This window comes from Pogona vitticeps, chromosome 4, assembly GCF_051106095.1.
Source record: "Pogona vitticeps strain Pit_001003342236 chromosome 4, PviZW2.1, whole genome shotgun sequence".
Classification (NCBI taxonomy): domain Eukaryota; kingdom Metazoa; phylum Chordata; class Lepidosauria; order Squamata; family Agamidae; genus Pogona; species Pogona vitticeps.
This window is the reverse complement of record NC_135786.1, coordinates 21,413,375-21,427,557: the sequence shown is the minus strand read 5'-3', so window position 1 is coordinate 21,427,557 and position 14,183 is coordinate 21,413,375. Positions and strand designations below refer to the sequence as shown.

The following is a 14,183-nucleotide window of genomic DNA, read 5'->3' as shown; positions in this document are numbered from 1 at the left end:
GCACTGTGGTGCTCCACAGAATGGCTCAGCAAGCAGTAGGTATGGGTGGTTTCATTTTCTATGTTTTTTTTTTAAAAGCAACGATATTATATAATTTATTATATTCTTAAGGCTATGCATGCCTCTGCCGAATCCTTGTACTGTTGCAGGGTGTACAAGTGGAGAAACACTGAGATAAAGAAGCCCAATGTGTGTGACAGCCTTTGAAAACTCCACAGCAATGCTTTCATTTGTCTCTGGAATGAATTCTGGAGCTGATCCTGTTCCACAGCCAAAGTACATGGATGGTTCAAGATTTGAAGAATGTGAATGGGAAGGTTGCACTTCCATTGTGTTGCAGCATCTTGTGAAGATGCCTGCATTATCATTTCCACTCCACATTAGGCAGAAAACATATGCTGTGCAGGTTTAATTACATCCAGGCATTAGGCGACTGCCACAGCTGCTCTAGGTTTTGACGTCTTTTTATTTCTCTGACATTCAAGAGGATTACAAGGAAGACCAGGAACAACTTCCCAAGGGTTTGGACTTTCTTTCTTTCTTTCTTTCTTTCTTTCTTTCTTTCTTTCTTTCTTTCTTTCTTTCTTTCTTTCTTTCTTTCTTTCTTTCTTAGTTAGTTAGTTAGTTAGTTAGTTAGTTAGTTAGTTAGTTAGTTAGTTAGTTAGTTAGTTTTCCACCCCAAAGGAAGGAAAATCCAAGACAATGCTGAACAAAAAATCAATACAAGACAAGATATGGAGTTAAGATTAAAAAAATGGTTGGGAAACAATGTTAAGTGAATGCAGCTGAAACATTCTCCTATGGGACTGCAGTCAATTAACACAAATATTAACCACAGAAGCTACAGGAACAGAACCTTGGCAAACGCATTGAGCCACATGCTGGTCCTGGCATGAGAAATGGCTAGAAGGCGTTCCATGCAATTAAAAAGAGCTTTCTCTCAGAATAAGAACAGGAAGGGAGAGAAGGATGGGTTGAAATCCTTATCTTTCTATATATCACTGCATCCTGAAATTATTTATTCTAAAGCAGAAACCTTGAATTTTGACAACTTTTGAATGCTACTTTGATATTGTCATTCTCTTAAAAGGGAGAATGTCTTGGGACATTGGCTGGAACCTCAGGAGATTGCTGTGCTTCTATTCTCCAGGCAGGGACATAAGAGAAGAAATTTTAGTTTTGAGGTATGAGGTAACTTACATCTATCTCTAGCCATTCCCACCAGCCCCTGGGCTCAGTTTGTATGTCTGTAGTGCTTGTGCAACACCTACACATTAAAAGGAGAAGAGGAAATTAGGGAGACAACCGCAGTTAATATGAACTTGGTCCTGGGATTGCCAGTCCTGTATTCCTTGCTACAAACTATTGAGTCTATCTTTTAAAAAGTCTTGGTGAAAGCATTGGTGCGCTAGGGAGCGTAGGAGACACACAAAAAATATGGAAATTGGGAGGAAATCAGCATCCCAAGGCCAACTAATGGAAGCCTATTTAGCCAACTAGGCACAATGCAGGCTAGTTAAGATTACACTCTAACACCTCTTCCAGATGGTGAAGATATATATATATATATATATATATATATATATATATATATATATATATATATATATATATATATATATATATATATATATATATATATATATATATATATATATATATATATATATATATATATATATATATATAAAAATTGTGGAACTAACTGAAACCTTCCAGCCAAAGGCTCTGATTATGGAAATAAACATCCATTGGAAAGTGCCAGTGTTAAACTTTGCCCCATGAACAAACTGAGATAAAAATAATAATAAACCACACCTATGGCACCCAATCCCTCAAATGTTATGGATGTTGTCAGTGTTTGAACCAAGACAAATTGGTTCCCATTGTTATATGGACAATAGGAAGAATACCAATAGCATTACCAACAAGCCAGGAATAATATGGAGAACAAATGCCGTGACTGGCAGAACTCTAAGTTGAGAGAATCATCGATAAAATCATAGAATAATGAAGTTGAAAGGGGCCTTTAAAGCTATCGAGTCCAACCCCTGTTCAATGCAGAAGATATAGAGGATTCTTCCTTTATTCTACTCTTAACATACAGTATGTAACAGAATTCATTTCTCATTTTATAGTCTTCCTGGTAAATGTGTGCAAATCGCAAATTCCGTGACCACATTTGCTTTTATTACCACAGTACAAAAAAAAGAACCATAGCATTAAAAAAAAGAAAGAAGGAATATATTAATCAGGGAAAGGATGAACATGACAGAGGGCAAAATGAGCTAATGAAAGCCTAGTGTACAAACACAATCCTTTATATATATACACAAAAGATCTAAGTAAAGCTTTCATTTGCTAGCACTTCAGTTCATAAAGTATGGCTCCATGTTATAATCCCACAACAGACAGGAAGGGATTCTATATTATTTACTTCATTTCAGAAAGATCAGTACAGCCCACATTTTTTGAATAGTGGGGTTTTATTTATGCCTTCATTTTATGTTATTTTTTTTTTGCTGGTAAACAGAGATTGCTGTTTCAGTGTTGGTATTTCAACTGACCAAACTATGAGTCTATTGGAAAATGTGTCTCAAGAATTCTTTTTTTGTCAGACACTCTTGCGTTCCCCTCCCCCATATTTATGATTTAACAGGAAATGTTCACCCATGTAAAAATGTCACAGGGCTATCAAACTGATGGATTCAATCTGCAGATCAAGCACAGACTCTGTAAACAAGGTAGGGGGAAAAATCCCATAGCAACATGCAAAATTATATCCTATCCCCAAGAAGGGAATAATAAAAACGGAGACCACTTAATAGCAAAACTAATTGAAGGGACGCCTACTTGAAGGAAGCAGATTTCATTAATTAAAATCACCTTTCAGCACTCCACACCCCCCCCACACACACACATACACATGGAGTAATAGTAGTAAGGTTCAAATGAAGACTTTACAAGGGAGGAAAAAAATCAAGGGCCCAAACATTTCTCTTTGTAGATCAGTTTACATGGGCCTTAGCATTCAACTGGAGAAGAATGAGTCAGGAGTTCACATATAAGGATAGCATATTCAAATAATTTATCATTCCCAGAATGTATTTTATTAAAAGTGTCAGGTAGTGTCCAGGCTTATTCCACTTAGGTATGCAGCATAGCACAATGGCAATGACCAGATATGCATCAGGATTTAAAATGCAAGTCCAGTTTAGGTGCATATTTACAACAGAGGTAGGGAACGTGTGGGTCTCCAGCTTTCATCAGCTCCGCAAAGCGTGGTCAGTGGTAAAGAGCTGTTGCCCTTACCCTGGTTTCTAAGTGAAAGATTTTGGGCAAGTAGGAGTAGGTGAAACCTCATAGCCACTGTGTAGCATCCCAGATACAGTCCCTGGAAGAGCCTCGTGTTGCATGAAACAAGGAGACACCTACCTGGAGATCTCAGAGGCTGGGAAGACCAGGGTGGGCAATATGTGACACTCCAGATATTATTTGCTACTCACTTTAGGCTAGCCAGCATAGTCAATGGTGAAAAATGCAGGATGTTGTTGTAGTCCAGCAAGGTCTTTACTTATCCCTCATGTGTCCCTGTGGTTTGAAAGAGGGTAAGATGACTTTACATGCCCCTCTTGTCCTAACCCAGCTTAGTCCAGCTGGTCACCTTCTAGCATGACCAATTGTTTGGAATGATGGGCTATGGCAGTCCAGCAAATCTGGAGAGTGAGAGCTGGTACTCTGGGACTGTGTAGCTTGTGCAATAATGCACAGGTAGCAGGACCTGCAACTCCCATCAGCCACATATGCTCTGGGGGGATTTCAGCTGGCCCCTCTACCAAGAGGCATCGTGGGGATTCATACTCCCAGCCCTTTGCTGTGCATCCAGCCACTTTTACCAACTAGACTACACTAGCTCCATGGTAAAATGACCACATATCAAGTAAATTAGCACTACTGAATACAATGTGACTTAATCGTAGCAAAGTGTGTTTAGCAGGGCAGTCTTGGCGTGCAATCCTGACTTGCGAAGATGGCCAGGGGCCAGTTCAGTTGATACTAGGCCAGCTGAAGCTGTGCTGAATTTAAACCCATCCCAACATAGGAATGTTGCTTAGGATTACCCTTGCCTTTGCATGAAGTTGCTGACATCGTAGCTGTGTACCTGGGCTGTAGGAGGTTTGGATCTGGTGGAACTCAGCTTTTCCCTTGCTCTCTCATTCTCCACTGCCTTTTAAAAAGCTCTTCTGCTAGCAAATCTCAGCTAGAACAGCATCTGTGCCAGCAGATCTCCACCTTGGCAGAGGTATGAGATCGGCCAACACAAAATGCTTCTGCCCCTTCCACACTCATTTTAGCCAATGCATCGACTCAGGTTGCCATTCCTATCTGCTGATGTTTTAAAAGAAGCCAAAACTGAGGCCTGTATCTAACTGATACAGAAGTGCATAGAGTGATGAGCTAGGACTCAGGAGGCATAGGTTTGAATCTTTGCTCAACCACGGAAACTCATGAGGGTGTAGAACTGGTAAAGCCATTCTTTAAATATCTCACCTTGAAAGCCCTGTAGGGTTGCTATAAGGTGGTTCTGACTTGATGGCACGGGACAACAACATGTTCAATTGCAAGTCCCTAATGGAGCACATCCATTGAAACTGCTGATGAATGGAGGTGAATCAATACTCAATAAATTCTGTTGAATCAATGGATCTACCCCAGTTTGGACTACCAATTAGATTCAGACCGGAATATTTTAACATTGATGTTGCCAGCTCACCCATTTCTTCTTCTTCTTCTTTTGGTAAAGATGTCAATGCACTGCAGCAACAACGATATACGTGTGCTAATTGTACCTATACAGGATAGCTCAGCAGTTCAGGTCTCTGGCTGCAGAGTCAGAGGTTGGGAGTATAGTTTCCCACTGTGCTTCCTTGACAGGGGCTGGAGTTGATGAGCCATAGGGTCCCTTCCGGTTCTGCAGTTCCAAGATCCTAAGATTGGAATCCTTGGCCAACTTCCACTGAATCTAAATTCCATTCAGCTCAGTGGCCCTGGTGTGAAAGTAAAAACTGCATTCACTTCCTCTGAGGCTGAAGCAGGTTCTTCTTTATGTTGATGTCCCCCATGGTGGAAACAGCAAAGGGGAGGTATGAAGGGAGAAGCTGTAGACCCTTAGGATCCAAAACCCTTCCATTCCCCCACCACATTCTTAGAACAGGGGAGAAACTACATCAGGCATGGTGCAGTTTCATCCTTGCACCGGGACCTAAGGGAAAGACAGTGGCCAAAATCCTGTGGCACAGTAAGTCGCAGTTAGAGTAGGCTTACAGAGTGGATTGACTAAATCCCCAGATTCAATGGGCCTACTCTGGTGTGATTTACTATGCTAAGCATCACAGTTTTGATCACTGCGGTGGGTTTTTTTTCAAAAACAAATCCCCCAAAAGGATGAGTAAAGGAATCCTTCACCAACCGCCCTGCCCTTCTAGTGTGATTCAAGCCAAACACAAGAAAAGGATGTCCGGTAGTCTCAGATTCTTCTTCTTACTTATAGGACTGTCCTGTTAGAAACTCAAAATGCACAGCTATATCCCACGCGTGTCCACTTAGAATTATGTCTCACTGTTAACAATGCCTAGATAAGCGTAGGTAGGAATTGCAGCCTTGGGCTGAAATTAGTAAGCATATTTATTAGGAAGGAAATCCCATGAAACTCAAGATAGGCTTGAGTACACACATTTCAGATTATGTATTTTTAAAAGAACATAGCAAGCTGACTCACACAGACCACTGGTCATCTAAGATTCTTGACACTTGAGGGGTAGCAGCCTTTGTAGATCAGGCAGAATCCTTCATGTCTCCGAGCCCTACATGCAGATGGAAGACACAACGCCTGGGATCTTCTACATACACAGCCCTGAGCTACAGTCCTTCTGGAAGTTGTGCTCCCAAAGCAGAAATCGTGAGTCTATTGACTGGGGAAAACACTGTTGCCCACATGCAGGTATGCACATTCAGAATTGAAAAATGTAGGCTGTTGAATGGAAAATAAGCTACCCCATGTTAAAAGGAGAACCCAAGTCTGCTTAGTGGTGACAGTGACTGCAATGCGTGTATATTCTTTGAATTATGCTTTGATGCAATTGTGTTATCCGGAGGGAGAATATCTTATTATCAGATCAAGAAATGACTGCTATTGCTGCTTTTGCAGAACATGCAGGACCAACCTAGATCTCCTTGATTTAACAACTCAAGAGCACAACATGGTGAAGCCAATGAAATGTTTTAAGCAGGACAAAGATATTGAGAGAGAGACAGGGGAGACAGAGAAAGAGAAGAGAGCAGGAGAAATCACACATTACATGAGCTTGATATCTCTTTTTCAAAAAAGTTTTGTAAAATTGGCTTTGATCATTTTAGACAAGCGCAGCAGTTTCTCTTTTTAAGGCCTTTTCCAGTCTTTTGTGGTGGGTTGTGGGAAAGCAGGAGATGGCCCTAGAACTCTCGTTTGCTGGGAAGCATGACAGCATCTTACCAACCAAGAGAGAACTCTAAGCCTTCTGGCCTAAATTATCTGCTAACACAAATAATCAAATTCCAGGGACCACACGGCTCTGGCGCCACTAAACCAAGGGGGAGGCTTGGCCTCGGCATTGCATTAGCAGGTGGCAGCTCCAGCTTGAACCGCACACGATATTCAAGTGCAGTACATACAATCCTGGTTCAGTCTCTCAGGAAGCCGGCAACCATCGCAGTATCGTGGGAAGTTTTTAATGGCTTGCTTAAGGCTAGGCCTCTACAATGTTTACATTAATACTTGCTTGCTGGATAGCCACTCATTTGGGTCTCAGCTGGAAATCTGTCCAGCAGCTGAGAAACATCTGGTCATTAACCTTAGACAACATCTAATCTGGTAGCCCAGGACTGGAGCTCTCTCCAGAGGGAAATGGCATTTGGCAAGTTTTCCAATGAAGATCTGTAGCCCACCACTGTTGGTTCTAAAGCACAGATTGCCACTGTAAACATTTGTGTTTATTGCTCCGGAGCATGGGTGATTCATCCTGTTTCTGTAAGCAGGAACTAACATTTAAAGCACACACACACAGAAAAGAAGTGAAAGCTCAAAGCAAATGGGAAAAGAGAAGGCAATACAATGTTATGGTGAGATCATGAAGATCGGGGCTCATATTTCTTCTCAGACCTGAAACTTCAAAGGTGACTCAACAGTTGTGAAGATAAAATGGCAGGAGGGAAAGAATCAGGAGCTACCTCGGGGTAGAAATGCATAAATCTGATTGTTGTTTTTTTAAAAGAAGGACATACTTGTACCAAAGGCTACCGACCCTTTTCCCACACCACTCAGTTATATCCAATTAATGGCTCTACTCTCTTTCGTTCTTTGCACCCACTTTGCTATTGCTTGCCCTGCAGCCTTTTAAGCAAATTAGATATTTTATTCTAGTGATGCTTAGAAATGCTATGAGAACATGACAGTACTTCAACTACTCAAAAAGAGCCTTATAACAAGTGGAACAACCTGCTATGCATCAAATGAGAGTGGGTTTCTTATGACTTGAGAACATGAGATTGCATTTAATAAGCATCAATGTGCTTTAAAACCCAAATGCACCAAAATTTAACTTCTGAAGGCCTTGTAGAGGCAATCAACTCAAGAATGGCACTCTGCGGCACATTCTTTTCCAACTCCAGATCCCCAGATGCTGTTGGGCTACAACTCACATCATTGCCACCCAGGCTGTCTGGGGATAATGAGGTATGTAGTTCAACTGCATCTGGAGGGCAAGGCTGAGACAAGGTATGAAGCAACAGGGAAGAGATATCTATGCCTCCCCACTCCCCGCGGATGTTATTCAACTTCATTTACTTTCAGTGGATGATGAAGTTACAAATCCAATAATATTTGGGGGCTGCAAAAAATTATTCATCTTGTGTGAATTCAATTTAATCTTGTGATCTATTAAAAGTTAATAAAAACAATATTAAGAATTCCATTAAAATGACTCAGTAAATGATGAAGCTGTACTGAAACCTCTTCAGACAAGCTCTCTCTATATGCAAGAACTGAATCTTCTGTGGAATATTCCTGACCAGTTCTGGACTTCAATCCCTGCCAAACTTTATATCTTAAACTGTTCTATTTCTGCATAATCCAGCATGTATAGTCCTCAAATGGCTATTCCAATGCATATTCTGATCTTTACAAAAGACAAAGAAGGGTGTTCCTTTTGGAGACATGGAAAAAGTGGGCAGATAACTAAAATTCCCATTAATATATTAGTCTGAGAGGTGTAGATTAGGTCATTGCAGACAGGATTTGTAAAGACTAAATTTCCCAGGCATCCCAAACAAGGCTGTTATGGGCAGACAAAAAGAGAAGTAATGTGTGGGTTTGGCAGCAGCCACGATTCTGGACAATCACTCATTTTGTCTGAACAAAAACTAGACTTTTGGTTTTCAAACAATAAGCTCCCTTTCCTCCCTCTCTGTGCCCCAGTCACCTCTGGAGTTTCAAAAACAAAAATCACTTATGCCATAAGAGGTATAAAAAGGCTAACCCAAAGTGTGCAAACCCTCATGTGGGTGGGAGTTGTTGCAACTCAGAATAGTTTTGAGGCAAGAAGCCTCAAAATCTTTAGCCAGTCCAGCTGCAAGTTATGGGTGGAGGCAACCTCTGCTTACATTTCAAAACCCTGATTTGAGATCAGTTTGGACTTGCATCAGAAACTATGTGCCCATCTCCTAGCAGACAGCTGAAGAAGAAACAGGTGCAAGACAGAGGAAAGAGAGAAGGGCACAGCTTGGTTAACTTATTTTTTTAAGGCAGCAATTTCCAGAATACTCCACAAAAGCACAGTCAGTGGTTTAGGCAATTTCTGTCCTGAATCTGAGAAATTTATTGCAGAGAAACGTATCTCGGGAAGTTGGGATTCTATGACAGTCAATGGCAGCAGTAATTCTACTTTAAGCATTGTTAGGCATAGTGGTAAGTGGCAGAGTGAAGATGGGCCTAGAGATCCCTCTAACTTGGGGACTGGGTTGAAAAAAGGCCCTTATTGTTGTTATGCGCTGTATTACCCAATGGATTTTGTACTGCATTTGGTCAAATTCACCGCAATGATTTTCTTGTCTGCTGCTGCATATTCTATAGCTCTTAAAAATAAGAATAAAAAATTTTAAAACCCTCCATAAAAACACCTACCTTTAGTGTGGTAGAAAAGGTGCACAGAAAACAATGTGTCATTACTCTATCCACATCGTACTGGGTACTTGTACATCTAGGGCAACATCCCCTTCCAGAGATTGACCAGGGCATGGACAGAACAGTTTGTTATAAAAAATAAAGGCTAGCCTAAACTACCTTGTGTATTGAAGAGCCGACAGCTGTAGCTATCTGTTCTCCCCCCCACACACACACACCCTACTATTAGGGAGGTTGAGCTCAATCCAACCAATCTACAGCAGGAAATCCTCTTTCCCTAACAAGGGAAGTATTAATAGGCTCCCCCCCCCTCGACCTCCCACTTACAACACCAAATGCAATGTTTAGCCTAGGATGTGCACCAGTCCAATTGCATACTAAGCCAAGCCAAATAATACCTAAGCTGCATCTGAAAAAGCAGTCTTGGAGTGGAGGTCAAGTTCAGAACAACTCCAATGGCCAAACACATTAGCAGGGAATGAATGCGAAGCCATCAAACTCAACCCAACCCATCCAAGATATGGAGAAAAGCATATCTAAAACTCTTGGTTGATCTTTGAGTGGGCGCAGTAGAACATCATATATTTCTGAATCCCAATTATGCAGGAAAAGCAACAAAATGACCCTCCTACCCTAATTAATATCGACACAAATGAAGATAGCTTTCAATAACCAGGATTATTATGCAGAAACACTGCCATTCAGTACTTGCACTCAAAGAAAATACTCAGGCTCAGAAAATTTAACTTCTAAATTTATGTCCTATGCATCAGATGCCAGTAGGTGGAAGTCAGGATTGGTCTTTAGTTCAAAGGTGGGAGACTGGGTTGAGGAAAGCACACCAACATCATCATTAGCCTCTCAACTTGCAGCTTACACTAGGTACAAAGGGCTTTCCCCAACATCTGGTGAGGATGAGAAACAAAACCAAAGAATACTGAAAGACAAACTCCTCATTTAAAACAATGAGCAGCAACATGTGGGAGTGTTTAATTTGACAAAGTAGTTTTTCCCCCATCGGGAACTACATTGGCATTTATTGTGCAGTTTGCTAGCACCCTCTACTGGTGAATAATATTGCTCCCTGTTTCTTGACACAGGAACTGGTGTAGGTCAGCGGACTGGAATTGTTGACTAGTTTGAATCTCAACTATGGCTCCTGAGATCACCTGGAGTGTGCTGATGGGGTTACATGCCCTGCCTCCTTTGTGACCGTGGACAAGCTGCATGATCCCAGCGCACACCAAGAGACTGGCAAACCAATCCGAGTACATTATACCCAGAAAACCCTAGGTGGGGTGTCACCATAACTCAACATCAATGTCATGGTAGATAACTACTTCTCAATGCAGTTTTTACAGGCCCAACAGGTTTTCACAACTTTGTTGCCTATAGGTAGGGTTCGCTAATGTTTAACTCATGTCAAGAAAGAAACTACCAGTTAACGATTTATAATTGCTGCAGTGCATGGCAAAGACCTGCGGTAACTATACCTGCTCTCATTTCTTTTTATTAGCAAGATAATCAGGCAGCAGCAATTTTCTTTAATGAAAAACTTCCTCCTCCAACAGAACAGCTTCTGTATGATGAAAGAATTATTCACAAGTCTGAAAAGCCACAGGAAAGGAGGAAGTTTTTCAGTAATGAAAAAAATCACTGCCTGTTGGTGATGTCATCACTCTTTTGTCTCGGCATATATTTCTAGAATACAGGCGTACCTTGGTTTACGAATTTAATGCGTTGTCCGGGACGTTACATCATGCAAAAAACTCGTAAACCAAAACGCGGTTCACCATAGGAACGGGGGTGGCATTATAAACCTCCAGGCACAATGCATCCTGGGAAACTTGCTTTATACTGTAAAAAAAAAATCATAAACCGAGGCATTATTTTCAATGGATTTTCCTTTGTAAACAGAAAATTACATTAACTGAGCCATTCGTAAACCGAGGTACGTCTGCAGATAAACAAAGATGGGGGCATCTATCACCTGTAGAGCAGAAAACATACTGGCCTGGAAATTGCTTCATGTGTTGCTCATTCAAGCTTTGACGTATATCTTGAATATCACTGCTTTCATACTTGTGACATTTTGGAATTCTGTCAGAAGGAATTCTCATATGCACAATGGCAACCTTTTAAAAAAATTCTACACGTAAATAACAGATCTTGGTGTTATTTTCAGAAACATACAGTGAGATAAACATTTAACAGCAACTGGCACAAGGCAGGGTGGAAATTCCTTCGTGAAGTTCCAGCTTCACTGAAATCTATGAAAGGTGCCTAAGTACCATTAAGTTCCTCCTCAAGATTCAGTCCTTATGTCAATACAGCCTGTACTGAGCCACACACAAGTACAGATTGTATGTGTCCTCAGTGTGGAAGAGATTGTCACTCTCGCATTGGCTTTCTCAGCCACACTAGACGCTGTTCCAAGTCCTCCATACAGAGCATGTTACCATACTCCCTCAAGACTGAAAGATGCCTACACATGAGCCACATACAGGGGAATGTTTTGTGTACTCATACTTAGCAAGGATTTCCAGTCCAAATATAAATACAATTACAGCACAGTAATATTAATGCACACTTTTTTATTATATTAAAATCAGGCAATGGGTCTGATACAATAAAAAGGCTGTTTATGGAATACTGTTATGTTAAATTTTTAATTACAGAGGATGTTAAATCCTTACAACTATTTTCCTCAAGAGTTAATGGAAACATCAATTATTCATTGACTCAATAGCTTGTTTTTTAAATGTGACTTTAGTATTCTCTTTTTTTTTTTTTTACACAAACACTGAATTTTTAAATTCATGAAACTTAGAAGTGGACACAAGATTGTTTGCATTTAAGCTTGCATCCGCATTTCAGCAGTTCAGTGGTCCAAAACAAGATGTCCGAAAAGGAAGTGATTTGCCAGGAAGCCTTGCCAAACCCAGTCCCTAAGCCAATATTCATGGCACTGCCATCCTATTCTTTAGGGAAGAGTCCTCCTCTCAGCAAAGTGTCAGGAAAAAAACTCCTTCCCACACAGCAGATTCATCTCTACGTTGGCAGGCTGTTAAAGGGCCCAAAGTTACACGCACTGATGAGTACTAACATGGCGCTCAAGCAGAGGTAGTGACCTTCAGCTCAATGAGCTGGAGTGTTGGTTTCCAATGTCTGTGTAAAAATCTCACCACAATATTTGGCCATTTTTAAGAGGGTTCAAGCGATCCTGGTAAATTACTGTTCTTTTCACCACTACAAAAAAGCCTATCTAACAACATCAGCCATGGCCAGCTTGGTGGTATGGAAACTGTGCCACAGGACAGGAAGAGAAGGATCCTTGCAAGCAATGACAGACACTCTTTGTTTTCTGAGCTGGTGAAGACTAAATGCATAGTCCCCCCACTTCCTGTCACCCCTTTTAAAAAAAAAGGTTGTCAAGCATGAAGCAAAATAATAATAGTAACCAATAGCAACAGGCAATTTGCCAGCCACTTACCTCTTTTGGCCAGGTGTCAAGGAAAGGATCATAGATAGGGCAAAAAGAAAGCAGCACCCCACTGTGACAAAAGGGAGAGAGGAAAGACTGAAAGACACCCCTTCCCCATCTATTACCGGGGAATGGTTGGTGCATGGATTCAATCTATGCCTTACCCAAAGGTTACTGGGAGAAAGAAAAGCCTGCCCCAAACAACTATTATGTTCTTTAAAAAAAAAGAGGAAGAAAGGAAAAAACTAAAAACCAACCCTGGACACATTCAGCATTTTACTAGAGTTTCACAAAGGGAGGGATGACTGACGATACCAACATATCCCATTAGTAGTCCGTACAGTCCCAGCATAGGACTGAGAATTGAAGCCTTTGAGCACAATCCTTTTGGGACGTTATCCTGAGCAAGCCCCACTGGAATATATGAGAGCTATGCAAGAGTAGAGTGATGTTCTTGCACAGTCTGTGTCCTTTTCAAGGGGGCTTTGTGCAAGAGAACTCCCCTGTAGATTGTGTCTTCTGTGTCTACTCTAATAAATAGCCCTGAGCGACAACTCTATTGCAAACACAAAGAGAGAAAGAGGAGGAAAAGAAAGATAAACCCAGGCCAAACACACAGCAATGTGATTGTGTGATGTATGCTTTTTATGCATTTTCACAGTCGAGTTCAATGTGCCACACTGGTCTTGACAGTAATAAATTTAAATAGACTTTTCTTGATACCAGAAGTTCAACTATGTGAACAGTGGTTACACATGACAGCATTATTTGTTATAGCACAACTTATCTTCAAATGGAAAAAAATTAGTATCATTTACAGTATCTCAAGGTAGAATTTTCTTTGAATGGGAACTTCCTTTCCAGTATTTGGAGGCCTACAAGATGCATCTAGAAAATTTACTACTGTGGAAAATGAAGAGCTTAAACTGAATGAAACGGGCATTATTTTTCTGTTTGTTTTTCATTAATTGCTGTAACATTGTCCTTCAGGTGGTTGAGGGAGTTTCATATTTTCTTTAGACATCATTAGACGCCGGAGCTCTTGCAGAACAACTTTGATACTATATGAATTCTGCCATTTTGCTAGGACTGATATGGCTCTTGGATCCACCTAAAAACAAATGAAAAACCACAACCATCAGCCTTAAATAGCTTCAAATTTCCCTTCCAAATCCCTTTATAGCAATGAAGACCAGGGTCAACATTTATGAAGAACTATATGATGTACAATAAGGGTTATTCTTTTCACTTGTTAATTCTTGAACAGAAAAATATCCCTCATCCTACATATAGTTGGTGTCCAACCTTGGGCCTCCAGATGTTCTTGGACTACAACTCCCAGAAGCCGTTACCACCACCTCTGCGGGCCAGGATTTCTTGGAGGGGAAATCCAAGAACATCTAGAGGCCCAAGGTTGGGGATCACTGCTGTAGAGCATCACTTCTAGAACTGAGAGCTTTTCAAACCAATTTGGGTGGAGAA

General features: G+C 40.9%; 1 protein-coding gene across 4 annotated transcripts in view; it reads right to left on the bottom strand.

Annotated features, from left to right (window-relative positions):
* Positions 1-11,794: 11,794 nt before the first annotated feature.
* UBE2V1 (ubiquitin conjugating enzyme E2 V1) overlaps positions 11,795-14,183 on the bottom strand; it is a 33,449-nt gene continuing 31,060 nt past the window's right edge. For all 4 annotated transcript variants that reach the window (XR_013544483.1, XM_020779496.3, XM_020779497.3 and 1 more), the window contains one exon: positions 11,795-13,812. Coding sequence is in view for 3 of the 4 variants with exons in the window: in XM_020779496.3 (XP_020635155.1) it covers positions 13,666-13,812 (147 nt within the window). In the remaining variant the exon portion in view is untranslated. The remainder of the gene's footprint in view (positions 13,813-14,183) is intronic.